The sequence below is a fragment of the Battus philenor genome, unplaced genomic scaffold, assembly GCF_028537555.1.
Source record: "Battus philenor isolate CCGP_79_NKW_IND1 unplaced genomic scaffold, ilBatPhil1.0.hap1 SCAF_3, whole genome shotgun sequence".
In the NCBI taxonomy this organism is placed as follows: Eukaryota; Metazoa; Arthropoda; class Insecta; order Lepidoptera; family Papilionidae; genus Battus; species Battus philenor.
The window spans coordinates 4,860,770-4,888,013 of NW_027181693.1; the positions used below are offsets into that span (position 1 = coordinate 4,860,770).

General features: G+C 32.6%; 1 protein-coding gene across 6 annotated transcripts in view; it reads right to left on the reverse strand.

The window, feature by feature from the left end:
- The window catches only part of LOC137927119 (guanine nucleotide exchange factor DBS-like), a 117,200-nt gene that overhangs the window by 5,261 nt on the left and 84,695 nt on the right, over positions 1–27,244 (reverse strand). For all 6 annotated transcript variants that reach the window (XR_011107743.1, XM_068770920.1, XM_068770924.1 and 3 more), the window contains exons 12-16: positions 4,640–4,774; positions 2,517–2,702; positions 1,999–2,190; positions 1,793–1,918; positions 1,122–1,319 (exon numbers count right to left, since the gene is read on the reverse strand). Coding sequence is in view for 5 of the 6 variants with exons in the window: in XM_068770920.1 (XP_068627021.1) it covers positions 1,122–1,319; positions 1,793–1,918; positions 1,999–2,190; positions 2,517–2,702; positions 4,640–4,774 (837 nt within the window). In the remaining variant the exon portion in view is untranslated. The remainder of the gene's footprint in view (positions 1–1,121; positions 1,320–1,792; positions 1,919–1,998; positions 2,191–2,516; positions 2,703–4,639; positions 4,775–27,244) is intronic.

Genomic DNA, 27,244 nt, shown 5'->3' on the forward strand with positions numbered 1-27,244 from the left:
CCCAGTATCTATCATGGTTTAATATTTGAACCACCTTGAAAAGTTTTATAATTACTAAACACTAACTAACAAATAAAATTTTTGACGAAAAAAGTAGTTATTTATTTCCATTCAAAGTTTTAGCCATTGAAGAACTAAATAGCAATATACCTTTATTTAGATCAGTCTTCGCTAACCTTTTTTGTACCATGCTCAATTTATGCCTATCTAAAATTCTTAGCCCCCCTCCTATGTAACATACATGATTTTTATGGTAAAGCCAAAGTGTTAAACTTGTGTCGGGTCTATTTTCGCGTCCTCCTTGTAGGACGTGGGCCACACGTTGGGAAACACTGATTTAAATCTATAGGTTAATAAATTTTAAATAAAGAAAATACTAGTAAATCCTTAAATAAAACTTTATAATACAATATTATCAAAAATACCTCGAATGAAAGAGGTAATTACACGTTGACATCAAAAGACCACGGCAAGCGCGCCTTAAACAGTCGTCATGTGAAGTTTTTAACCACTAATAATAGTATGTGACAGTTCAGATTATAAGCAGTATATTAACAATTAAGACTTAGAACTTTTTAAAGACATATAAATATTTATTTTTAGTTGTTTTTTGTGAACATTCGTATTAAATAGACAACTTTCACCACGAACAGACACAGAGACCAAATAACTCGATACCATAATTTCAATTATGCTATTTAAATCACTCGATTATTTTTTAATGGGCTATGTTGTTAAGAGTCTATATAAAACTAGTCGAATCTATTAATTAGGACTTAAAGTAATTGATGTGATTGACACATACTGATCATAACATCAATGTTGTATTTATGGTGAACGAACATATGTCGGATATCTTTTTTTTTCTTATAATTTAGCATTTTTCATAATTAACAAATATTATACTTTATATAACAAAAAAAAAGTTAGTAAAAAATTTCCACAATTTTTTTTAACTTTAATTTGACTTGAAAAACTTATCAGTTGCAAAACTCATCCTTACAGCCTAGTTATTTCTCCATTACTTACTGTGTAACCTTTGAAAAAGTAAATTTCATGTTACTAAAACAGAAAATATCGACAGACAAATTAAAAAAAAAAGAAAAAAATGGTAAATTTACCTGTAAATCGTGTTTAAAATGATATGTAGCTTTATTGTGACTGTTTTTCGTGGCGGGCTTGCAGAAGAGCATAGCCTTCTCGTAGAGGAAGATATGTCTGCGACGCGGTCGCAGACGCAGCCGCAGGTCACGCTTATTCTCCGATACAACCAGGAAAGAACTCTGAAGTAGCAACTCTCCTTGCTGGCTTAGGTCCACCTGTTCATAGCACATTATCGTTTGATTGCAATACGAATTTTAACGCAAAGAGAGTTTACGCATTCACTCACAAACATACTTTTTAATATAGAGAATACTAAACATTTTACACCCAAAATTATTTTCGCAGCTAAATAAGGATTAGTTAAATTATTTAAAAAAAAAAATTAAAAGGGGCACTGTTTTTGCCTTTGATTTAATATAAAAAGTTACTATTATGTAATCAACATTATCGTATTTTTGTGTTGTTGTTAAGTGCAGGAAGAAATTGGTTAAAGTGACATGTCCAGACCACGCCTATATTACCACAAAAAGAGCTAATAATTGCTGGTCTTTTGAGCTCTACTACATATGGACATTGAGGTATTAAATCATATTAATGAGCATGACAACTTTCACTCGACGATTCATTTGTCATTTATGAGTATCTGGATAATTTATCGTATGAATAATTTAAAATAAAAAAAAATTACCGGTACGCCAGTAATGGCAATCTGATGCATGGAGTCGTTGACGCATTTCAATACAACCAGCATGCAGTCCAGGGCTTGCTGTAGTCCAGTGCTCATTGAACCGCATTCACCATAACGTAGTAAGTCCTGTGAAGTATAAAAAATATTAATTTTACCTGAGACATTAAAACCTTTTTTGTTTATATTTTATTAAATAAAAAAATTACCTTGAGTAATAATTGGTATTTTGTAATCCTTTGTACGGGTTTGAGTAGATACGCAGCCAGGGGTAATTTGTGCCCGAGGCGTTGTTGACACGCTTGAAGGAAAAGATGAGTGTCCACTAACGTCTCCCGAAGTCGTTCTGAGCGCGGGATGTTCTGGCAGTAGTAACTGTATAGTCTGAAGAAAGTCTCTCTCTGCAAAGAGTTTATGTTTGGAGTAATGTAAACAGTTACAACAGATTTTATTTGAAACTTGAAAAGATATATTTTAATAATAAAATGTGGATTGCCTGAGCTTGTCATAAATAGAGCTATAAACACTTTTGATATCGTAGATTATCACCATGATTTCAGTCATAGCACGGCTTCGGCTGAACATAAGCGTATCCTATAGATTTCTGATAGAACTGGTTGGAAGCGGCCTGCATCTGGCGTCTTCCAACGATTTTAACAACCTCGTCGCTGATAATTGATACATATAAGTATCAAAAATTTGAATAGGAAAAAAGTGGCTACCATACCTTTTCCACAAAGCAGAGCGCCACCAATTCCGTAGCCGATATTGAACGCTCGAGATCTTTCAGAAATATGTCTTGGTGAAACGTGAACAATTCGTGAAGATTCCCAAACAGCACATCTGCTTGTCCCACTAAAGCGGATGGCAGTAGGTGTTGGTTCTCCGGTTTTTCAATTTCTTCTTTATATCCCTAGAAAAGAATAACAAGCGCCTCAATTACTAGTTATTTTTGAATGCAGAGAATTCTTAAGACATGATAATACCGCGCTCTGGTAAGAAGTGCACCGACTAACGGTATCACACCATTCTCGGAGACGTCTATCGTAGTCAGCATAAATATGTTCCAAGCATTCGCATTCATACGATACTAATGTGTCTGGATTCTTCGAAAGTTTCAGTTTTAATCTCTTAAAAGACGCCGTCCACTTGCTCAATGTGCTAGTTCTTTTCACCTTAATACTTTTCTTTTTATGATTGCTATCGATTTGATTTCTTTGGCAGTTTCCAATCACGTATGGGTATTTGTAGAGAGAATCTTTTGTACTTTTTAAACGTCGGTTATGCTTGCGGTCCGTTAATGTTGAATTCAAACCGTGATAGTAGTGGTTTGTGTCATTACTATGCCGTTTAGTTGATCCTCTAGTGTATGATATTGTTGAATAATGATCTTTAACCGTTTCATTCCATATCTTCATTAACTTTTTATAATCAGCAAGTATTTTTGACAAGATATCCTCAGTTTCCTTATTGCTGTCCATTGTTTTTCTTAGTTCGGTACAGCTTGTAGATTTGAGCTGAGAATCTTTGGAAATACTTGAACTCGAGGAAAATTCAGGTGTTGGTATACCAACGACAGTTTCGAGGCAACCATATAGAGGATTTTTAATTATTTCTGGTACATCTGTGACGGTCGGTACAGTAGTCATAGATTCGGCCGTACATGTTTCAGAGAGTGTTATAATATCGGAATCTGGCAAGTATGTGATTTTCTCTTCGCTCTTTTGCGAGTGTTCAAAACCAGGCAGCGTTTTACCGTAAAAGAAGTTTCCGGTAAATGGTTCCGTGCTTACCGGTTTAACGTCCTTCAACTTGCACTTTGGTCGATTGTTCTTGCCGGCGTCATTAGCGCATTTTTTACACTTTTTGTTTTCATCACGTTTCTCTTTTTCGAAAAGAGCCATCTGATTACCGTAGTCACTAAACAGCGTTGAATCTGACGCGGTTCTGGACAGGCCACGTTTAATCCGTTTTGTGGAGTTGTCATTTTTTTTGTAATACCACGAATAGGACGTGCCCACGCTTAGATTCGCGGAACATTTATATAGGTTGTACTTTCCATATTTCATGGTGTGATTATGAATTTATCACGCGGGCAAGAGACTACCGTGCGGCGGTTGGCGAATGTCTAAAATGCATTACGTTCCGTTGGTTGAGCTGGCGCGGTCGGTTGCGTGTGCTCCGTCGACTGCGCTAGATACGGCTTCGTATAGTGCTAGCTCACCTTGTGCGTGATGGTGCATTGGCTCATAATGTTTACGCGTGTGAAACACGCACTACTTACACTGCGCATTACAAATTTTTTAGAGCGCAAACTCTTTAGTGATATCTGATTGTTGGAGCCGATCAACGGTAACGTAACTGCCGTTTATATGCATTGCTTGGGCGAGCCTCTTTTGGAAAGTCAGGATGAGCGATGACAAGGGCCGGAAGTAGTTAAACAATGTTTTTAGATCCACATGTTAAAACAATATATTCTACTATAGGCACAAATTTTAATATGCACAGTCCTTATTTCTTTGCCAAATAACAACGTACTGATCACATTTTACTGATTTATGAAAAAGATACGTATATACAATTATTTATAAAAATATAATAACAATAAAACTTGGTTAAGATGGGCATTAACTTTGCAACATATATTTAGGTTTAAATCAAAGTCCATGTTAGGGAATGCATTATTATTCTCAATTTAAATATGATTCTTTACATTTTAAAGTAAAGTCCTAATCTTTTAATACAAAAGTGATCTGTTAATACCTATTTTTTATTAATTTAGTTTAAAATGATTCATTGAGTGCATACGAAATATTAGAGAGAAGAACGTGAGATGTAAATGGCGCTTACAGTGAGTATGGAGCCAAGTTCCTGTACGTAGATCCTCTCGGTTTGCAGAAGCTCCGCCAGGACGTGGCCGCGCCGCGACCGCCGAGCCTCTGCGTCTTCACCTCCGGAACTCTCCGACCCTCCAGACGTTTCCATCTGAAAATATAAGAGTTTCGCTTCGTTAAGTATCTGAAAATAACACAGTAACAAGGCTAACTAGCATGGCACTGAAGATTGATAAGAAACCAAGACTCTCAAACATTTGCCTACGGAGGATTTCCAAGTTGTTTATACACTTCGCCGGAAAACCAGGTTAATGTCGATGATAGAAGACCAAGAAGGCGATGACGACCCTATGCGCTGGTTTGTCCAAATCCGTATCACTCTTAACTTGAAAATTTTACGTTGCGGGGATCATATGGAGGAACATAATAAGCTATATCACTGCATGATGATACGACTGATGTCACGACCTCCAGCATTGGGTAAACGACGTAAATGACATCTGTGGATCAACCTTAATCCTAATAAGTAAAATAATATGATCTTATAAGTTTCTACGTGAGACGTTGTTATGATAAGTTTTGTAAACGATAACAGTAAACTTAGTTTTATCCAATTTAAACCTACCGAGCCGATTTTCGACCCTCTTAGGCAACACAAGGATTTCTCTAGGAGCCTTTGTTCCTAGTTACGCTATGGAGCGTCCATTCATGTGATCTAAGAGCTTGGCTGTTTTATAGTAATGAAAATTATATAACGTTACGGTCAAAGCTAAAGTTCCTGAGGGAGTCCTTAAACATAGGCACTTTTTAAAAAGGTTTAGGCTAAACACCTGGCATTCTGGCAATTCAAATCAGTTGAAACTGTAAATACAGATAAGACAAAAAGTTTGCTTTGTATCTTAACAAATTACAGATAAATATTTTTATAGCATAAAAATACAAAAAAGGTGATATTTTATTAATATACTACAAATACTAAATTTTAAATACCGTGAGTAAGTAAAAGAATTATTGGAGTCTTTCGTCCTTTCAGCGCATAGACACTCGCTGCAAGGCACAGGTCTCTCTCAAAGATAAGGAGATATACCATAATTGCCACGCTTTGCAGGCGGGTTCGTGATCACAGTATGGTATCTAACTTGTTTTTTTAGCAAACAAGAATTAATGCAAAAAATGTGAGTTACACAATATTGTATTCCGGGAATAGTATTGTAACCGGTAACCTACGATCACAAGTCTCAATACTCTACCATTGGGCTACCACTTCTCTTGGAGATTTTAATAAAATTATCTTTTACAACATTTATACATAACATATATTTTATAGACTACTTTAAACCATGATCACAAATTTTGGAAAACAAAATTTTACAATGCAAGTTCAATTAATTATGTGATGATCTCGTATCATATTATTTCAATCGTTATTCTCTGTATAACTGTATATTTATATATATATATATATATATATATATATACATTATATATATTACATATATATATATATATATATATATATATATATATTAAAGCTATAACCTATGTATATATACTCGTATATGCTAATCGCAATGCCAAGAATTTGAGGTTATGTTTAAAGTGATTTAAATCTAGAACAATTAAGCATTGAATTAAATTTGGTATATATATATATATATATATATATATATATATATATATATATATATATATATACCTTCAATAAAGTAAAAAGTCAGAAATATGATTTTTACTATTGTAATACGACAGGCCAATAACTTCTGGCAGTACAAAGTTGCAGAGACGGATAATAAACAAAAAAAAATTAATATGTAGTAATCCCAACTTCGAAAACGCTTTTTCTTACTATGTTGTCATTACGAAATTTATGTATGGTAGATTAGTTGACAGGAAATGAGCTATACCTTCATCTTCATAGGTTTTACACCTTAGAGCTACTAAAACGATTTTGCCACGCATTTTAATTCTTCGTATTCCAAATAATGTTGTTAGAAGTTTAAAGTTATTTTCGTCATAATCGTAAATAATTGCTTGGCAACTTCATGCGCTATCTTTGGAAAATATGTATGCAACGAACTTCTAATAAAAAATTAATAATGCTTATGTTATTAAATAATGTATTAAATGACTTAAATTTAGTGACAATTGAAACTTATTACATGTTATTCGAAGAATGAAACTTTAATTTCGTAATTATATATTAACGTTTAATCGCACGCACGTATGATGTTTACATATCATAATTCTTTAAATCGCGAACAAGCATGTTTTATGATGACGTTTAATGATGTCTATAAAAGCGTTATTATCAGCAAGTCTCATTACTCGACGATAAGAGGGCGCTGGCGGACAAACAGCAATAAATGCTGCAGGTTTATTCACTCGTAATAAATATGTATAAATATAAAAACTTACAGGTTTATGCTGTTCTGTAAAATCCTTTACCATTCTGTACCCTGTCTTCAGCATCACATTTATCGTATCCATATCGAAAAACACATCATCGTACGCCTTGATGGCTAATTTAGTTATCATAAAAGTTTTATTGGGTATTTTACAATATTGCAAAACAAGATTGTCTCATCAGTATAATTATTGAACGACACTAAATCACAGGACATGTTGTGCGCCGTCAAAAACGCTTAAGAATAAGGAACTGATGGACTGGGATGCGAAGGGGACGCGGGAATACGTTGGGTCGGTAAAAAAAGTGGTTGCCTCCACTTTGCCGTAGCGCGTTGGAACAGATTGATGCTCTACTTAGTTTAGTGCTAAAAAGAGACAGATGCAGAGAAACATTTAGAAACTTTATATGCAAGCACTCGGCATATTATTTGACAAGAGCGAGATATTTGGAAAGGTTCGGTTATGAAAGAGACAACGCTCTACAAAACAAATCCAGTCGAACTTCACCGATGTGTCAAATAATATGTTATTATTTTTGCTATTAATGTAGAAGTAGAAGCGTGAAAAAGTGATCCGTTAAGTGTTTAACAATCGTAATTTCAGTAAAGATTTAAAAAAAAATTACGTTTAACTAGAACGGCAACAACAACCAATGGTATTCAGCCCTCTTGAGCTCTCGAGTCGGAATTTTAAACAATTATTGACTGATACCTCAAACCAAGATTCTGTCCGTGTACACATGGTAAATGAATAGTTAAAGAAATCGATATCTTCATCATCGTATCTACTGATAGATGCAAGGCAGAGGTGTCTTTCAAAGATCACCACGAAGACCATGAAACAAATGGAAATACTAATTTGGAATTTAGTATGGAATACTCTCGAAATCTTTTATACCATAGGTGAATGAACTATCTTAGTACAATCTAAGAAATATTTAAAAAATCTATACAATATTATTTGCAAAAATATGTTAATACATCATCGTCATATCTGCCTATCATCACCACGATGTCGATCACGAAACACTAATCTGAATTCAGTATACAGTACATTCGAAATCTTTTATACCATAGGCGAATGAACAATCTAAGTGATATTACAAAAAACTGTACAATATTATGTGCATAACGTCTTGGAGGTCCTTGCACCCGAACACCCCTTGGGAGCGTCTTTCCAACAGCCTAAAGTACAGCGGCCTCCCAATTCCATGAAATATCTATTTGAAAGTCCGTGCATAGACACCCGGGAAAACCTTCTTGCTTAGTTACAGTGCTACTTAACACATACTTCCTCCGTCTCGTCGCGTTTGTGCCAAACTCGCGGTACAGCGGTTTTGGTAGCACCATAAACGAGAGGTTTAATTTAAGGGACCTCAGTTCTCTGCTGTTTCTGAGCTGATGAAACTGTTAAAGTACTGGTGACAGTGACCTCCCGGAATAAAGGTTTACTATGTAATTCAAAAAACCAATAATATATCTCCATTTTTAAAATTTAAATTAAAAATAGTTAAAATAAAAAGTTTGCAAGTAGAGCTACATTTCCTTTTATGACTGACTCTGTAATAAAGGGCGAGTGTGTTGTTATGCGCGTCGCGACTACAGGCGGGGTGATGTGTATTACTTACGGTATGTTAGTGTGCGTGTTGTACATATTCGTTTACATCAGTGTTAGTAGAGCACACCTGCCGAGAGATCCGTAATTTAAAAAGACTCCGTCCATGTTAAATTCAATGGTATTGATCTCGACGGCTGTCCGAAGAAAGACCTATTCTCAGCAGTTTTTGTGTATTTTCTCGGAAGCATCTGTGTATTCCTTTGTTTAGAATACCCGGCGCGCAGAGCTGAAGCACGTGCTACGTGATCACTTAAGTTTTGAACAAGAAAGTTTAAAGGGAAAAAAATATCTAATCACATAGTTAAAATATTTTAGCTTTCAATAAGGAATAATTTATATTTAGTTCAGATATGAATTTAAATATAGTTTAGTGTACATTGTTTAAATAGTAAAATTAAAAGCTTAAATTTCAAACAGAAATAAGCGGTTTCCTCGGTTTTCGCTATACTTTTGACTTTACAGTATTTCAAAAACCAAGTCCAAATTTATCTACATACTGGGTTTTTAAAAAAACTAGTCTAGCGATCAATGAACTACATTAATTGACGTTTTAATTTCAATCGCAAAACAAGTGATATAAATAAAATAGTAATTAAAAGAAAAAAATATGCCAATGCATTCTACGAATGAAGGTAAACCGATAAGACTAGGGCCGATCCGATAGGGAATTATTGGATTAGATAGCTCATTTACCTATTAACGGAAGCCATTCCTGTATAAGAATTAATTCAGATTAGAAACGTTTAAAGATATTCGACTTGTAATCCAGCACTGGTACGCGAGTAAAGCTTGAAATTAAAACCTTTGTATTTCGAGAAAACTCTAATACAGGTAAATAAAAAAGGAGCTGCATGTTAACATTAAGACGATTTTGATCAAGGTCCGGTAAGTAAACAAAAACTAGGAGGTAATACATAAGAATTAAAAAGAAGAATACATTAAAATAATAAAAAATAATGAATATAATACATAAAAGAATGTAAACTGTGATAAAATGTGATAAACCGAAAAAGACTTAAAATAAGTTAGTGAAATAGAAGGGTAGACAAATCGTGAAATGTAAGAAGGAAAAAACAAGGATCTTAAGAGGAATAACAGAAGTTCGCAAAAATAAAATTATATGATAAATTTAATAAAAGAGAACTAATGATCAATTACAAAAAATCAGATTATGTTACGAAACATCCCCAATCGCGAGAGCTATTAAAAAAAACTTAAGTCTTAATGTCGGTGTGACACCAATGTGTGATGCCAGTGATGACACAGAAACGTGTTCTCTCACTCACAGTCGCTCAACGTGTCATAGAGAGGGCTTTGCTCGGAATCCCTCTACGAGATCGAATGAGAAATGAGATCCGTAGACGAACTAAAGTCACCTACATAGTTCAGCGGATTGGCGAGTTAAAGTGTCAGTGAACAGGCCACATAGCGCGCACAACAGATGGCCGATGGGGCCATATGGTTCCCCATACGAGACGGTCAATCAACCTGTCTAAGATCAGGATTTCTGTAACTTTAAAGACAAAATTTCACCAAAAACATGTGTCGTGGAAGGAAACGAAAACACACCACTATCATTTTCCCTAGAAAACCCTTAAGATTCTGAGCGGAGATCACGTACCGGTCAGCCCAGCGTAAGATGTTCGACCATAACGTGGACAGACGACTGCTAAGGCCATTGGAATATGCTGCAGATCTTTTCCAACTTGTTCTATTGGAAATCTATCGAGATGGTATCCAGTACTCCCAGGATGTTATGTCTGAGAAGTTGATGATATGTACATAGATTTTAGTTATATAAGGTTATACGTGTATAAGCGATAAGATTATAGAATAATACGGTAGTAAATCACGTATAACTTAATATATAAATCCATGACCCTTGAAAAGGCTCGGTGCACTTGAAATGATTGACCATATAATAGCCTCAACTACAGCACGGCCGGTTTTTGTTTTGATTGCCAAAGATACAACGCCCCTTGTCATAAATTATCGTTGACTTGCGCTATGGTAATATTAAGATAATAAAAAAAAACTTGTCTGTATCGGATGTTCACATTTACTAAGGTATATATTAAAACACTTTTTATGTTTTTTTACGATTAGGTAATTATTCAAACAAATATTTATTAATGTGGAATTCAACGTTGAATATATTCCAAAGCTTTTTACGTCACAGGTAACTGAACAATCTTAATTCTAATAAAGTGGTATTATGTAATATATGCATACATAATCTTTATCGTCAAATACTATTTAATGTTTAGCTTTCACTTTATAACTGATAAGGTATGATTGGAGGGGTTGAGAGGGCCATGATTCTTGTGACTTACTTGCAATGTGTCACTTCCGTAAAAAGGTTGTCTAATTCCGTTTTTGGACTGTCTAAATTAAGTTAAAAAATGCAGAGGGTTTTTGGGAAATCACGTAAAAATATTTTATCACGTGACACCTTCCATTGAGGAGCATTATATTAAACGCAGAGAACAACATTCATCGAAGGGTTTTGATTTAAAACATTACACAAGATGTTACAAAACGTTGCAATGTTGGACGTAAAAGTAGAGGTCTTTCTCCGTTATGTAATCATAATAAAAAAAGACCAGACGGAAATCTTTTGCAGAAACAGGATACGTCTCTACCTGTTTCGAAAACAGAACCGGAAGGCGGTTTTTGTCTGAGTAAAAAATAAGTGAAAGTAAACAGCCGCATTAGAAAAATAGTAGGACCCGGTGATTTAAAATAAATCCAGTGACAGAAAGTAAAACTTACGTCTAGTGTATGTGATGGAATTTTTACAATGTTAAATTTTTGAAATTGTCTCGTAAATATATTTTAAAACACTTATGTAAACATGTAGACATTTACTTCCGAGTATATATGTATATGTTTGTACTTTATATCGATAGTTTAATATTTAAAGGGCGAATCTTTTAATAAGCGTATGGGCGCATAATACTATCAGACATCAATAATAGCACAATCTTTCGCTGTTTTAGTTTGTCGGTAAATGAATTAATGCATGCCTTTAACTTTCCATTAGTAATGATATTAGTTGATATTTATAAACATGAAGATAGTAAATGAGTACGTAATATTTTCTTCATTTATTAGTATTTATTTCATACGGTTGTTAGACGAAACTTGTACGAAGACACATAAGGATCAAAGTTTATTTATAAAAGCGTTATACTTTAGAACCGCGAAAGCCAGTTCGGACTAATTGTCCTATCGTACTTACTGCATGCCACACTAGCAAAAAGTAATACTACAAATAAGTCGAACTCGCGGAATGGGTAGATGCCATTTAAGCAGCCGTGTAAGTCGAGTCACAAAAAAAACCAACAAGAATGTAGTTTTCTGAAAGGGATAACAGGACAATATTAAAGATAAGATAAAATTAATTTATTCAACATTGGAATGGAGGAATCGTAAAGATAGTCTACTTTTTTAATCTCTTTTATCATGTATATGTGACTTTACTCTGCTTCATAATGTCTAATGACTGTGGAGAAGAAGCAGAGTAAAAACGAATATTGCCAATTTAAGACCAGGAAAAATAACAGTAAACAAAGGCGTGGAGCTCACACCTTCATTGAGCTATTAAGACAATGGATCGAGTGACCCGATGCAAAAACAGGAATAACAGTTGCGTAACTCGAGTTCAAAACCGGGACGGGCTCCCGTTAGTAAGACCGTTAGAGGCCCATGTTATATGGAACTTATCTCTGCAAGGTTGTAAAGTTACGGGAATTTGATTACCTCTAGGTTTAGCGCAAGAGTTCGCACGACCAAAAGCTAACTTTTACAGTGCATAACAATATTTTAGTCCTAAGTTATTTATAAGTTTTCAGTATTAAAATAAGTATCTAGACAATTGAAAATAACGACGATGCAATAAAATACTAGCGATTGATTTTGTGTGGTCCTTTTACTGATATTTGTTTAGTTATTGCACCGTGCAAAGTGATTATCGTTATAAATATAAAAGATGTAGAGATCTAACGCCTATATTCAACCACCATGTATATTAGTTATTAAGTCATAGAACTTTAAGAAAAGATGATTCTGCGGTTTATCGTTAGGAACTCTAATAGGTCTGATTATACATTCTATTACCATGGTTTATGATTCTTCGCAAATCATATATAATTATTTTACACATGAGCATTTTTGATGTTTTCTTACTTATCACTAGTTTATAAACTAAAATTTTTACTGTGATGGTTAACAGAAAATATTACGTGTGAATTATGCTAAAAAATAATTTCAATAGTACTGTAGTATTTAAATAAATACACCAATACTTCGCTTTGCGTCGTTTCGTTTTGCTTTTTTTTTTTCGAAGTTGCGTCGCTGCTTAAATAGTACTAATTTTTACTGTGCGTAGTTAGATTTTCGAAGTTGCGTTGTTTTGGGTTCGAGTCTTTAATTTTTTTTTGAAATTTTCCTTTTTTTCTAAAAGATAGGAACACTTTTGTTTCTAATTGCGCCATGCCATCAAAACTCGGAGATTCCCTATCTAATTAAAAACAACGCAACTTGAATAGTTATATTTTCATTTTCTTTTGCTAATTTTAGAGTTCAGTTTCAATTACGTAGTTTATTATAATGTAGGGTGTTGTGCTTTTTTTAAAAGAGAATAATAAATTTATATAAATTTTTACGTGTTGTGTCTGGTTACAAAAAGGTAAATATTTTTCCAATTTATTTATTGACAGAGTTATATCTTTCTTTTAGTTATATCTTTGTTTTTAAAATTTTTACTTTGTTAATTTTTTTTTAAAAAGTACTATTTTCGTAACCCTGAAGCCTATCTACGATCTTAACATGGTTTGCTATAGAAAATCTTAATTCACTTTGCAGCGTTTCAATTTTCGTCGTGTTTTTTTTGGAACGTAATCACGATGCTAAGTGAGGTATTGGTGTATCTCCATGTTACAGATTTTACACGTAGCATATTGTTTTAACATTAGCACAATATAGTTCTAGAATTTTAACGTACTCGGAAATGCTAAGTCCGTCAAATGTTAACTTATTCTTACTTCATTCAAAGTAGTAAATGCCAAACTTAAATTAAAAATTAACCTATTAAGGTTATCTCTTGTCACCTTGAATTAAAAGACAGTACGTAAAAGTGATTTTAAACAAAATGTTAATGTTGGAGCAATAACAGCGAAGGTGATACCTTCCGTATCTTAAAGAATATCTACAGATTTTCTTTAGATTAAAATAGCAAATAACTATAATACAACGAAAAGTGTGTGTTTTACTACCGCTGTCGCCGGAAAGAAAAACACGTGAAGTGAAAAGATAAATTTCTCGAATGCCCTCGAAAACTTAATGTAGAACACCTTAAAGTAGTCCGTTTTCGAAAAACTTTAATTTAATATCAGTAAAATAACATAAAAAAGTAAATAAGACTCAAAATAGTAACGCACCAAATAGCGAAAAACATAAACCTGAAATATATTTAAAAAATATATATTATTGTATTTCAAACCAAATTATTTTCAATTTAAAATATCGATTTTTAATTCGAGTATCCACTTACGATTAATACCGAATCCATATATAGTCTGTAAATAAGAAGTTATATAAACGAACTTGGCAAGTAAAAAGTAACTCAATTATATTTTTATACGTTACATGACCTTCCCTAGCCCTTTCAACGCAAGTTACACTCACAATAACGTTTAAGCATTTACCCAAATTTAGAGAGAATGTTTTTAACAAATTTAACTAGATATCCTTAAAGTTGCTTTCTTTTTTCTTAACGCACAATGTTTTATAATTCCAAAGGCGTTCGATTTGTAATTGGACTTCAGGGCCTTGGTCAATCCCACAACATTTTTTGAAACATGTTCTTCATGTTTGATTTTTTTTTTCTCAAAAGTTATACTATTAATTTACTAACACCCTGAAAATTAATAATGCTAGTCTCGTCTTTATATTCTGTCCTGATCTTTTAAGCGTATTCAGTTATACTATAACTTTTTGGTAATACGTGAGTAGAAATAAATTTTCATTCTCTTTTTTTAAGTTTCATACTAATTGGAGACACGTAGAAGAGATTTTAATATAATCTAAAAATATTTTCGAGCGCGCTTGTTATAAGACATATGTTACGATCTTGCTTGCCGCACGATTCGCGACAGGCGCAAAATTTGTTTATAATTATATACATAAAATTATTATTAATAATTATACAAAATATTAAAAATACAGCCAAAAGATTATTATGAAAAACCAAAACTTCTACTGCAACAAAGTATTTAAAAAAATATTTTATTAATTAATATAAAAAATGCAATTCACATTATAAATTCTAGGGTTTTTGATTTACGGATTCATTATTTTCTTTTCTCTACTGATGTTTAATTCTTTTATAAATTATATTTATAATAAAGACCTACTCGGAAAGAATAATTCCAACAATATGAATCAATTGTACCTAGTGTTAATGATAATGTTTCTAAATTATTATCGCAAGCAAATGCTTAACAATTTTATTGTTTTTTTTTTTAAATGAAATAATAACATACTGATGTATACCAAAAAAAATCTCTTTTATTATATCTAAAATTAACATGCGTAATTAATGGGTTACGACATTAGTAAAATCATTGATGTTAGTGTATGCCATCCGTTTTGTTTGCATAACGACTTTTATCTATGGCAAAGGGCCATGATTTCTCAATGTTTTATTCATTAGTGTCTGTAGATCGACTGGAAAGCGGGTCGATTCACGAATAACCTATTGGATTCTTAGATCAGGAAGTTTGATGGCTCTGTTTAAATAGATTATGATCAATCTGTTACACCTGTGAGAAATAAGCATAATAGTACCGCTTTTTTAATTATGTCACTTCTACGTAATTACTGAGAACTTAGGTTTTATGTAAGAAGGCATGTCGTGGTTGATAAATAATTATACATTTTTTTAAAACGCGGATCGTAATGTATGCACACCATTATTTCTGTTTATAAGTTAGAGCCTTTTGCAGTGAATACAAAAGAAGAACTCTTTCGTTTGTGCTTTCTTTAGGATAATTTGGAAAAATTCAGAAGTAGCCAATGTTATTAAATTTATATTAAATCAGTTTAAAGAATAAGGCATTTGATTCAATAAATAATACTACTTCTAGATGAATTACTTAGTGGTTTGTATAAAAATTGACACAGTTTAAAGTAAGCTAAAAAAAAATTTAAAGTTTGTCATCAATTTAATAAGTTTTAAAAAACTAATCTAATGTTAGAGTAGGTATAATTATAAAGTAAAAAGGAGGTGATACAGTTAGGAAATACGTGTTCAATTTATAAAAAAACATCTAATTACAATTGTTAAGAGTCAACGACCTTTGCCTAATTAACCAATGACCTGTAGTTCAACAACTTAAATCAGTTATTATCTGATGCTTGGTATCGTGCGATTGCATCTGTATTCTTATAATTCTCGTATTAATGAAATGTGATTGTATATCAAGTACTCTTTTACACAACTTCGGGTAAATAAAATTAAAAAACGTCTGCTTCTGTAGAATGAGTCCAACCAAAACACTTACTGGTAAGGTTTCTCTTATTACGTATTTTTATATTTATTAATCAATTACCATTTCCAGATTATATCGGTTTGAAGGGTATGAGCGTAGATGTCGTTTGGCCTGAAACCACTTCTTTGGTAGTAAATTTCGAAGGATCACTCAAAAGCATCAGCTTGGTTGCTACATACTACTTATTTACTGGATTGTATAATTTAATTAATATTATTAAATACTTATGATAACGTATCATATTTATTAAATAAAAATAAGCTTATATAAAACTATTACATCACTTACCTTATGTTTCCAAGAAACTTCCGTCACGACTTCGGCCCATTTCATATGGTAGCTGGGCAATCTCTTTATTATCATCGGTTTTACAGCCGAGTCATCTGTTTTCAGAGTCTTTTCGTGTACGTTGACTTTTCTTAACTTCACTATCGTACGTTCACTATCAAATTTTTCGACACGACTAATGACGTCATTGTTAAATTTAATTCCGACTTATTAACGAAGTGTTCAATGAAATTTAATATTCTAAACTCATGTTTGTACTTTTATGAGCTGTTTTAGTATTAGATAAGTTTCTTTGTGATTTAAACAGTTGGGTCAGAGATATTATTACAATGTTTACATCTATTATGTATTATTACAACGTTTGTTTGGTGGAGTTGTTAACTAAGAAGGCCAAATTACGTATTCCGGCATTTCAGTGATAATGGAGACAATTAGCACAACTCTAATCGTCTGTTGGTTACGTGTTTTAAACATGTGGTGTATTAATAATTTAGTTCCTATATTTAGAAAATTGGATACATTAAAATAACTCTGAATTAAAGTTCGTTATTAGCTAAATTTCAAAATACTGTTTCATAAGTTTTATCTTATTTTAACTATTCTATAAATACTGTATTAGTTTTACAGTCGTTATTAATAATACTTCATATGTATGATTAATCGCCTTGCTTATTTAAGCTTTGATATTCGCAGATATTCCACGAACTTCACCGAATCAAAGGACGGGAGCGATTGGTCAAAACCAAATCGGATTACATTTCTTTTGAAGTCTGTTTCTTTTCGGCAGATTGAAACTGTTGGTGGAATAGTTCACCAATCTATCTGGTATTATTATCTTCCGCTAGATGTATTTACGCTAATGCGTGACATAACCGGAGTAACAAGGATTGGATTTGAATAATGTAACGGATACAGAATTCTATGTAGTGTTTGTATTCTTAAAATTATTAAGCTTGAAGTATTATAAACTAACAGCACGTATTTTTTTCTTCAGATGTAGCGTCAATATTTAAAAAAAATTACATTTAATACTTTATCTGTGCAAATACTGACAGCTTCTTAAAATTAATAAACATTTTGTGTTTGTTTAAACGAATATGTTAATTAATAGACCTAACCAGATATACAAGATTAGTGGTTAGTGGCTAAGCGGTACAGGACTGATGCTTGCGAGAGTAGGTCACGGGTTCGATTCCCGGGAAAAAATCTTATATAATTCGAACTCTTTGTTTTTATTATATAGGATTGCCACTGCTCATAAGTTTCCAGAAGAAAGGCAGCACTGTCTTCAGCGTACCATAATGCCAAACTGTCACCACCAACTCGCGTGCCTAGCGTGGTGATTATGGTATATCTCCCCCAAGATATCTCACGGGAAGGCCCATGTCTTTTAGTAGGCCTTTATTGGCTGAAACGAAATCAGTCAAAGAAAATTCAGATGCAGCTTTTATCTGAAAATTAGAGAGAGCTTCTATAAAATACTCATATATGAATTATCCTAAGACTCTTTCTCTTTAAATCCTTTTCGATACTAAACTGTTTACCTTAAGTCTACACGTTAACTTTAGATAAATCTGTAACTATGCTTTCATCATTATCTGAGCCCCATCTGGGTTCTGGAAACTAAGATAGGCATTGTGTGTTTTGAGCTTATAGATAAACATTCTTCAGATAATTTTTACCTAAATCGTTAATGCTATATACTTGTAACAAGATGTTATATTCAAGAATTTTTTTTGAATTCGAAAACATGTGAACAGAATGTGTAAAATGTTATAACTAAATTAATTTGTCGTCCTAAATTTAAGCTATCTATGGTATTTGGAGCATATGATAACGAATACAACAAAATAGACCATCCGGTACCGATTGTTAGGTTTTAGTACATTAGCGATAGACCAAAAATTTCGACGCAATACCGTTTTGTTTATTTAATGTAATTAGTACCAGCCATTAATAATTATAATTAAAGTTATAAAATATAACAAACCGTTTAAAGAGAAGTTTTTAAATTAGATTATATTTTGTTGCACATAATTAATAAAATGTGACATGTTGATATTAGCCAAAAGGTTGAGAACCTATGAATATAGTACATATAGTAGATATATTACACTTTGATCTAGGCTAAAAGTCGTAGAAGCTATAAAAATAGGATAGGTATACTACACTTTTGATCTTAACCAGAAGGCTAAGAAGCTACGAAAATAGTACAGGTATAGCGCAATAGTGTTCTATTGCACATATCGGCTAGTTAAAGTGGCAATATGTAGGCCACATAACAGGTGGCCGTTAGGGCCTTAAGGTGCTGGAGTGGAGACTTAGTTTATATCGTCGAAGGAAGCTAGATACAGGCTCCTCCCAAACGGTCTTATTGTAAAAATATATGAGAAAGACCTATGTTCAGCAGTGACAGAGTCCCATAGCTTGAATGATGATCATGATAAAACTAAATGAGTGACATTTATTCGATTACTAACAAGTTAAAAGTATGATTAGTAGCAAATTATTAATTTAATCTAAAAGTCATTAATAAACACAAACAGACAGACGAGTTCAGTGTGGTTGATACGATATATACTTCTACCACTAGCGCATGTAACATTAATGAAGTTTTTGTGAAACTGAAGTGTGTTTATAGTACCGCGGGGATAAGAGGCCGTCTGTGGAATTAATTGCGCTGACCCGGATGGTGGCAATGTCCGCACCGTTTCGAGACGAATTTACGCGGTTTGCGAACACGCAGTGACAGGGCTGTACAAAAGACAAAATTATGAAGAAATTTGTAAATTTTTCTTTGTTTAAAATTTTATAGTAAATCATTATATATATTTTATATAAATTTAAATAAGCGACTTTTCGTATGATTCACTAAATTTTATATATTATAACATTGAGCTTATTTACTTAATAAATAAAGAAGTAAAGGCACTAATTTATAAGATATTTTAAGAGACAATTTTTGTTACAATCACAAAGCAAATGAGTTAATATTTTGATTTATGGAACATATGGCAACCCTATACAATAATCTGATCAACCGGTACAGCCGAATCTCCGTAGGAAGTGGGACACTGCCGTAGAAACTCGGAAACCCGACGCTCACGGAAACATTAACAACGACCTTCAAAATCGAAATGGAAATCGTGACGTACCATTATTTATGGATTTTATAATTGATGCGAAACTTACTTCCACAAGAAGGTACTGTAGAGGTAGGTACTGAAGGTACAATATATAGGGTAATTGTTTATAGGTGTAAAAAGCTTTAAAGCTTCAACGATCCTGTAGAGATCAATTACTCTTTAAGAGAAATTATTTTTTTTTCTATTAGAATGCTTTTTTGTTAGTTCTGGCAGTACAAAGTCTGCGGGGACAAAAATATTGGTATTGGGTAAAAAATATTGATATTTAATACATAGTAATCCGAATTTCTAAAATGTTTTTTCGTACTTCATTATCATTACGTTATTTATTATTTCTATAACCATTGATTTTTGGATAGCACGTAGCAATTAGCAGCTAATTAGCTATACATTTACACCTTTAAAGTTTTTACCCCTTATCCAATTATTATTTATGTATCTTCTTGATGTTGCTATACAGTTAAGATTTTTTATTGTGGTATGATGTGCATATAAAATTTCAGAGATGATGGTGGAGTATTAAAAAAAAGGAGATTGTACACAAAACTATTACTAATATTATGAAGCCTAGAGACGGTACAACATGCTTTTCTTTATTTCTAGTGCTAATCTTTTATACATCACTACGTGTTATATTTCATCATCATTATCGTTTCAGCCGATAGACTATTTGATTTGCTATTTGACGTAATTGATGTTGTGCAGCTAGCCGGTATAGGCTACAACTTTATCGAAATTGAGCCCGTGGAAACAGAGGTCCACGGACTAAAAATTTTACGCTGGGGATCGTACTTCAGTTACGACGAAGACGTTTACACGCGGAGAATTATAACCGTGTAGGTATATAGTGTAATAAGTGGGGTGTTGAGTATGTAGCACGAAGCGAGGACTACTCGGCGGTCGGGAGAGACACGGGCCTCTCCGGACCGTTCTCGCTTGAACGCGGGTTAGGCGGACGCGGCCGCCGTGTCATGTGTAGGTGTGCTGATAGACGTCCGCTACAAGGTATAAGCCTCCCTCAAAGGTTCCCACGGTGACCTGTCATACCCTGCCATTTAGCGACTTCCCTCGACATTGACTATATCGTCGGTCCCTCTAGTGTGGGGCCCACCCCTACTTTTGATGACCACTCAAGAACTTTTCCCCACCAAGGGCCATCAGTTGCACATTGGATATTCCCCGTGCCACAGCCACATAAAACTAGCAATTTTTCTAGCTTATATCGTCTTATATAGTTGCGATACCTCATACTCCCTTCGTATCCGGTTATAAAGATAGCATAATATCATGTGAAATTTATATCAGATTGTACGCGAGAAACAAAGTCTTTTTTTCTTAGAAGTGTTCTCATTCAGTTATTACGAGTCATTAAGACAAGTCAAAGGTGCCGAGCGGTGTCGAAATACTTTGGCCGCTGGTTCACCTCATGACGAATATCTGTAATTCAATCTGGTGTCACGAGAGATATCTTCACAGTTTATCAATGTCATAACAGTTTTTCCGTAGGAAATTACATCATTACGTATAATAAATCTACGAAGAATACAGTGAGATAAATCTGACGTGCGACCTTAGAAATCGCAACAACAAATTATGCTTTCACACAATTTGTAAACAGATGGTCAAGTGCACAACAAACACATAATTATACAATTATACAGTAGTTTAATAAGTTAAAATACACAGATTCAAGTTTATATTACGAGTTTGTAAATTATATAACTTTATTACTTGTGAGATTTTACTCATTTTTTTTTCGCTCGAGAAAAACTTTGTGGCTGTATCAATATTTAAAACGAAAAACTAAGGTTTTGTTCACGAAATAAAATTTACCAACATCGAAATTAATTATAGCGATGAAATAAGTTTGTAACTAAAATCACTTTATTACGAGTCGTAACAAATTGATTTAATTTTTATGTTAAATGTGACAAACAAAACCTTAGTTTGCTTATAAACCGTAACGTAAAGGTATTATGTAAAGAATTTATTGAAGCTGTAATATTTTTTGCGAAGGCCGCCACGGATTGCAATACATCCAGCTGTACCGAATGACCATATATGAAATTAGTTCTCCATTCTACAGACCTTAATAGCGCCAAGGTACCATCAAGAGGTGGCTCGCAGTAGATATAAAGTGGATCGAGGGCTAATCTGATGTATTAAGAATGCGAACACGATTTTGAATTGACACATGATAAATATAAATAAGATAGATGAAAATAATTATATTAAAATGCTCAATCTCTTATTATACATATATATATATATATATATATATATATATATATATATATATTTACTAGCTGATCCCGCAAACGTTGTTTTGCAAAAAAAAATTGATATTTTTATTTACAAATAAAAAATAAGGGTTGATCGTAGAGGGGTGAAAATTTATGGTTGTATGTATTCTTGTATGCTGTGTCATAAAAAAATAAAAACAAAAAATTTCGTTAAAAAAAACAAAAAAAATTTTTTAAGTGTGAACAACCTTTATCACTTAGGGGTATAGAAAATAGATAGTAGCCGATTCTCAGACGTACTGAATACGCACATTAAATTCGGTAAAAATCAGTTAAGCCGTTTCAGAGGAGTTCAAGTTCGAACACCGTGACACGAGAATTTTATATATTAGATATATATATATACCGAGTATAAGTTTTCTAAACTTTTAATGACGCAAACGTGGGCCAAATTGTCTAAGTTGTTTTTTCGATCATCATACGAAGCTTCACTGCTGTATTGCAACAATAAAATGAGATATGCCCATTTAATATAGATTCGAATATAATTTTTAATGCTGAATATTGATATTAATACGATTTTAAATAACAAGGTTCAATTTCAAGTGACGAATGTAAATTAAATTGTGTCGACGCTGGTTATGGTAGTATATAAACAAACCGTTGTTGTGTGCTCTTTTTATGAATTGTTTATAATGTTGTAACACGAATTGATCTATAAACATTCTTTGTTGATAAATTGGTGCCTTTACAACACATCTATAAATATTTAACTATATATATTTATATGTGAAATTTCCATTTACGTACTGAATGAGATATTTCTGGAATCGTAAAGCTTAGAGATTTGAGACATGATTGAAATTTCGAGAACTCCTTTTGCCTAGTACAGGTCAGCTAAGAACGGAATTTACAAAATTTTTCCCGCAGGGGGGAGGGGTTGGCCATCATTAAGGCGGTGAGACAGCTAGCTCGACATGTCAACGATATATAATAATATGTCCATATGATTGATGAACATGATAATTTACTGAACAAACCGATAAGCGAGTCATCAAAGAAGATAGAACATTCCAGAACAGAATAAGATCACAATATTATAATTTAGTTGTGGTGCTTTCACTGCCTTCAAAATATTAGTGTACAGATTAAAACACAATTTGTATCGATGTTTGGACCATTAAAATGGAATAAAAAATATATATACCATATGAAAAGTATGACTAAATCAATGAAAATATTTAAAATGTATCAAATACAGTTCAAATTACGTAAAATTCATTGCCATTAATCGTCACTGAAATGAGTGTAAGTGAAAACCCTTAAAAATACGTCCAGATAAAAATCAAAGCCGTAATATAATACATTATATACATTTTACTTTACAATTCATCACATTAAATTGTACTTACATAATAACGTGTTTTGTAGATTTTGTTAATTATAGTAATAATTCATGTATTTATTGTTTTAGATGATTTTATGGAAAGATATATCACAAGCATTTACTCCTTTTACAGTATTTTTTTAATAAAAATTTACGTGTAAGAACATTGTCTCGGGCCGATTTTAAATTGGAAAATAAATAGTTTGCCAATCTAGTATTCTATTCTATTCGACGTATCTAGAATATGAAACGCTTAACTAATGCCCAACAGTACCGGTAAAGGTTTTGTATGACAGGTATCTTAGTATTGGGGCCAATTGACAGTAGTTTCATGACTACCATTTTCTACGTCGTTATTCGACGTAAGCTGCGGACGTAGTTATTTTTATTGTTATATCATCACGTATGCAGAGTCCATGAATCACTGCAGTGATAAAATTGTTAGTGAATCATCTTTCAGCTCCACAATGCGATTGTACGTTATAGTTCCTCTTTTATTACGCATAAAGGAAGAAGGGGATCGGGTTTTGGAACATTTGTACGTACATATGTATCACTTATCTGTACTCCAATTCAGTGAAATAAATAAAGGAACGGCTCGAGCCGAGGTTTCTAGGGGGAACGTAGAGTATTGTTGCAATAAATAGTTTTAAGCTAGTGCTTTTAACGCTACACCGTCTTTGTTTTCGTTCTATTATATATTTTATATATATTATAGAGTCATAGTACAAAATCAAATTGTTATATTATTTTAACAATTAGGAAGTGATCAGTTCTGGACTCATCTCTTTGTATACAAAAAGCATGTCATAGAAAAATACAATATATCATTTAAACATTACACTTTTTACGTGGTTAAATAATTATATCAGAATGGTGATTAGAGTTAAAAATATCGATTTCTATGCTATCTGTCTTTAATAATATTATTTTCAGCCATCATTCATTCATCATTGTTATAGAATTGTCAAAAGATGTATAATTCCTAGAAACCTGTAACAAAAAGATGTTAGGTTTGCGTACAGTATTGTAGATGTTGAACTTAACGGTAGTGTCGGCGAATCTAACGAAAAATAAAGTATTTTATTAAGATAAACTGCATCCTGCTGTCTGACTTCTATCAGGATAAGAGTTGACACCAGAAATACTTTAACTGTTTGACCGCTACATTTTGTTGATCCTAGATATGCGCCTCCCCCGATGCTACACTCATAGCATATTTTAATACCTTTTTACCACATCTCTGCTTGAAACCATCGTTAGAGAAAATTGTATGAAAAGAATTATTAAATTAAGAGTGCATTACAGTGCATTTGAAAACATTAAGTCAAATTATGTTCCGCAGTTCTCGTGCGTTTTTGCAAGAATTGCTTAGCATTCAAACGGTTAAACACAATAAAATCAGTAATTGCTAACGGCATCTCGCTCAACAACATTTTTATTAACAAAAAATCTGTATAAAGATTTTATTGGAATCAATTTATGCGAATTTATTAACATAGTTGATCGTTTCAGTCGAAGACGTCCGTTTCTGGACATGGTCATCCATTGTAGACTTTCAAAAGGACCGGATGGAGAGTATCAACATAGTTATTCAAAATAAAATTCAAGGTATCTTTTATAATTCAGTGTTTTCCTAATTATAATTCCATAAAAAGTATAGTGCCGTGAAGCCTATTTATTTATACTTTTTTCAAACATTGTGCAATTGCGGACATAATGCCTTTTAAGTTTACTCTACCAGTCAACCCAGGTCCATCTATGTCAGCTTATCTGTGCCGACAAACGGTAGGATGCAAGCAATACGTTTTACCGGTTCATGAAGGAGCTTTTCCTACGTAATTTGTTGGCCTAATAAGAAATACTATCACATGTTTCGAAGTAGCGCACGTCCAAGACATACTGTATGATTGACTGATGGATAAAAAAATTGAAATGTGAAAAATCAATAAAAAATAAAAATGCCTGTTCCCACATATACAGGGTGATGTGTTTTTATTAATCCCCAATGATCAGAGACAATTCAATTTAAAAAATGTTCCGATATTACATATTTTGTTACTTAGTCAAATTTTCTCCTTTTCTACATTAATGGCAATAAGTCACTATTTATGGAAGATACATTTATGAATTATACCATTATAAAATCTACACGAAACCGACATTATTTTAAAATTATTGGCCACCCATACATTCATACATTTTTTTCATACCCAAGAGGTTTGAACTTCGCTTAAATAATATTTTTTACATGTTTTTCAGAAATAAATTAATTTGCGAATTTTTTTAAAATAAAAACTGCAAAAGCTATTCATACTGTTTACTTTTTATCTATTAGCACAGATAGTGTATAATAATAAAATAAAAAAAAAAACAATAGAAATCATTCATTTTTGGTCATAGTGTTCAAGACAGTAAAATAAGATAGAAAAAAATCGACTTTTCTTTTAAAAAAATATATCAAAGGTACTACTTGTGATACATAACATAATATATGTTTCGTATTTTTTCAAAACGGACATAAGTTGTACTATAAGACATTTCAAGGTTATCCATTCATTACCGGACACCCTGTATAGTGGTGGAATGAGAGATCCCAATAAGGGCACCAAAAAAAAAGATACCCTGCAACATTTATATTTCACTAAGTGTATTCGGCATACTGTGTTATGTATCTAATTAAAACTATGAACGAAATGACAGTTTTGATGCTTCCAACATAAACTAAAGAAAAGAAATATATTTCAAAAACCTTCATGAGGATATACCTAATAATTTACCAAATTTTAATAGCGTTTGGATATATGGTTTTTGATTTATCGACTACAGACAGACTTTCATTTATATATATATATATATATATATATATATATATATATATATATATAGATCAACATATGAAAATCTTATAAAAGTCTTTCATGTGTGGACAGTCAAATACCGTAAAATTAACGCATAGTTTAATATTAACATAAAAATTTCTTTATCCCATATATTTTTTGTTAAAACGGTAACGCTAATAATATATAATCAATTCTTTGAAGAACACTAATGCAGAGGGCATTAGTGTTCTTCAAATCCAAAATCAAGTTATATCGTGTTCACATAAAACAATTGCTTAAATATTTTAATTTTGACGTGTTTAAGAAGATAGATTAGTGGTATATATTTATTATTACGCAAAACGTAAATAAAATATTTTTATTGGTTTGCGACGGCTGCTGCCAGTTTGCATGCTTTTGCGAGTATTTGCCGTAGCTCATTTCCAAAAAACAAAATTTAAACTAAGAGAACTGTTTGATGACTTATTATCATAGTTGCGAATAACTCTGATTAAATAAAACGTATTAATTTGTACGTTTGATTGGTGCATAAACAGTTGAAAAAAGTCGTGAAGAAGCTAATATATTTTAGGGTTAAAAACTCCAAAGGTATATGATATTAAAAAATTTGAATCTTCAAACTAGTTCGCTGAATTCAATGCATCGAAAGTAAAGGTAGAATTAACGGTTTGCATATTTGTTAAATGTCATGGCTGTAAAATATAAGTTCCGTCAAGTGGAGTTTCAATTATGGACAGATTAAAATTACAAAGGCGTAACGAAACAAAAAATAAAATATTATAAATTGTATCCTTATATTGTATCTAAACCAACTTCATTTGCGGCTGTACGATTTATAAAAACAAATTAATATAAAACATTTGATTTGTAATATGATAACTGAAAGTATTTTTTTTCTCATATAAAGTATTAATAGGAAGTAGTAAAATTGGGAAAATTAATATATTCCTAATGTTTGGCTGAAATAAAGATTGTCGTCGTTTCATTCCATAGATGCCCTCTGCAAGATACAGGGCTGCCTACGATAATTTCTTATGGGGGATGGACCATAACGACCACATTTGGCAGACTGGTTGGTAATCGCAGTGTGGTTTTATGGTACGCAGAGTACGCTGATGCCCATTTTCTGGGAACATGA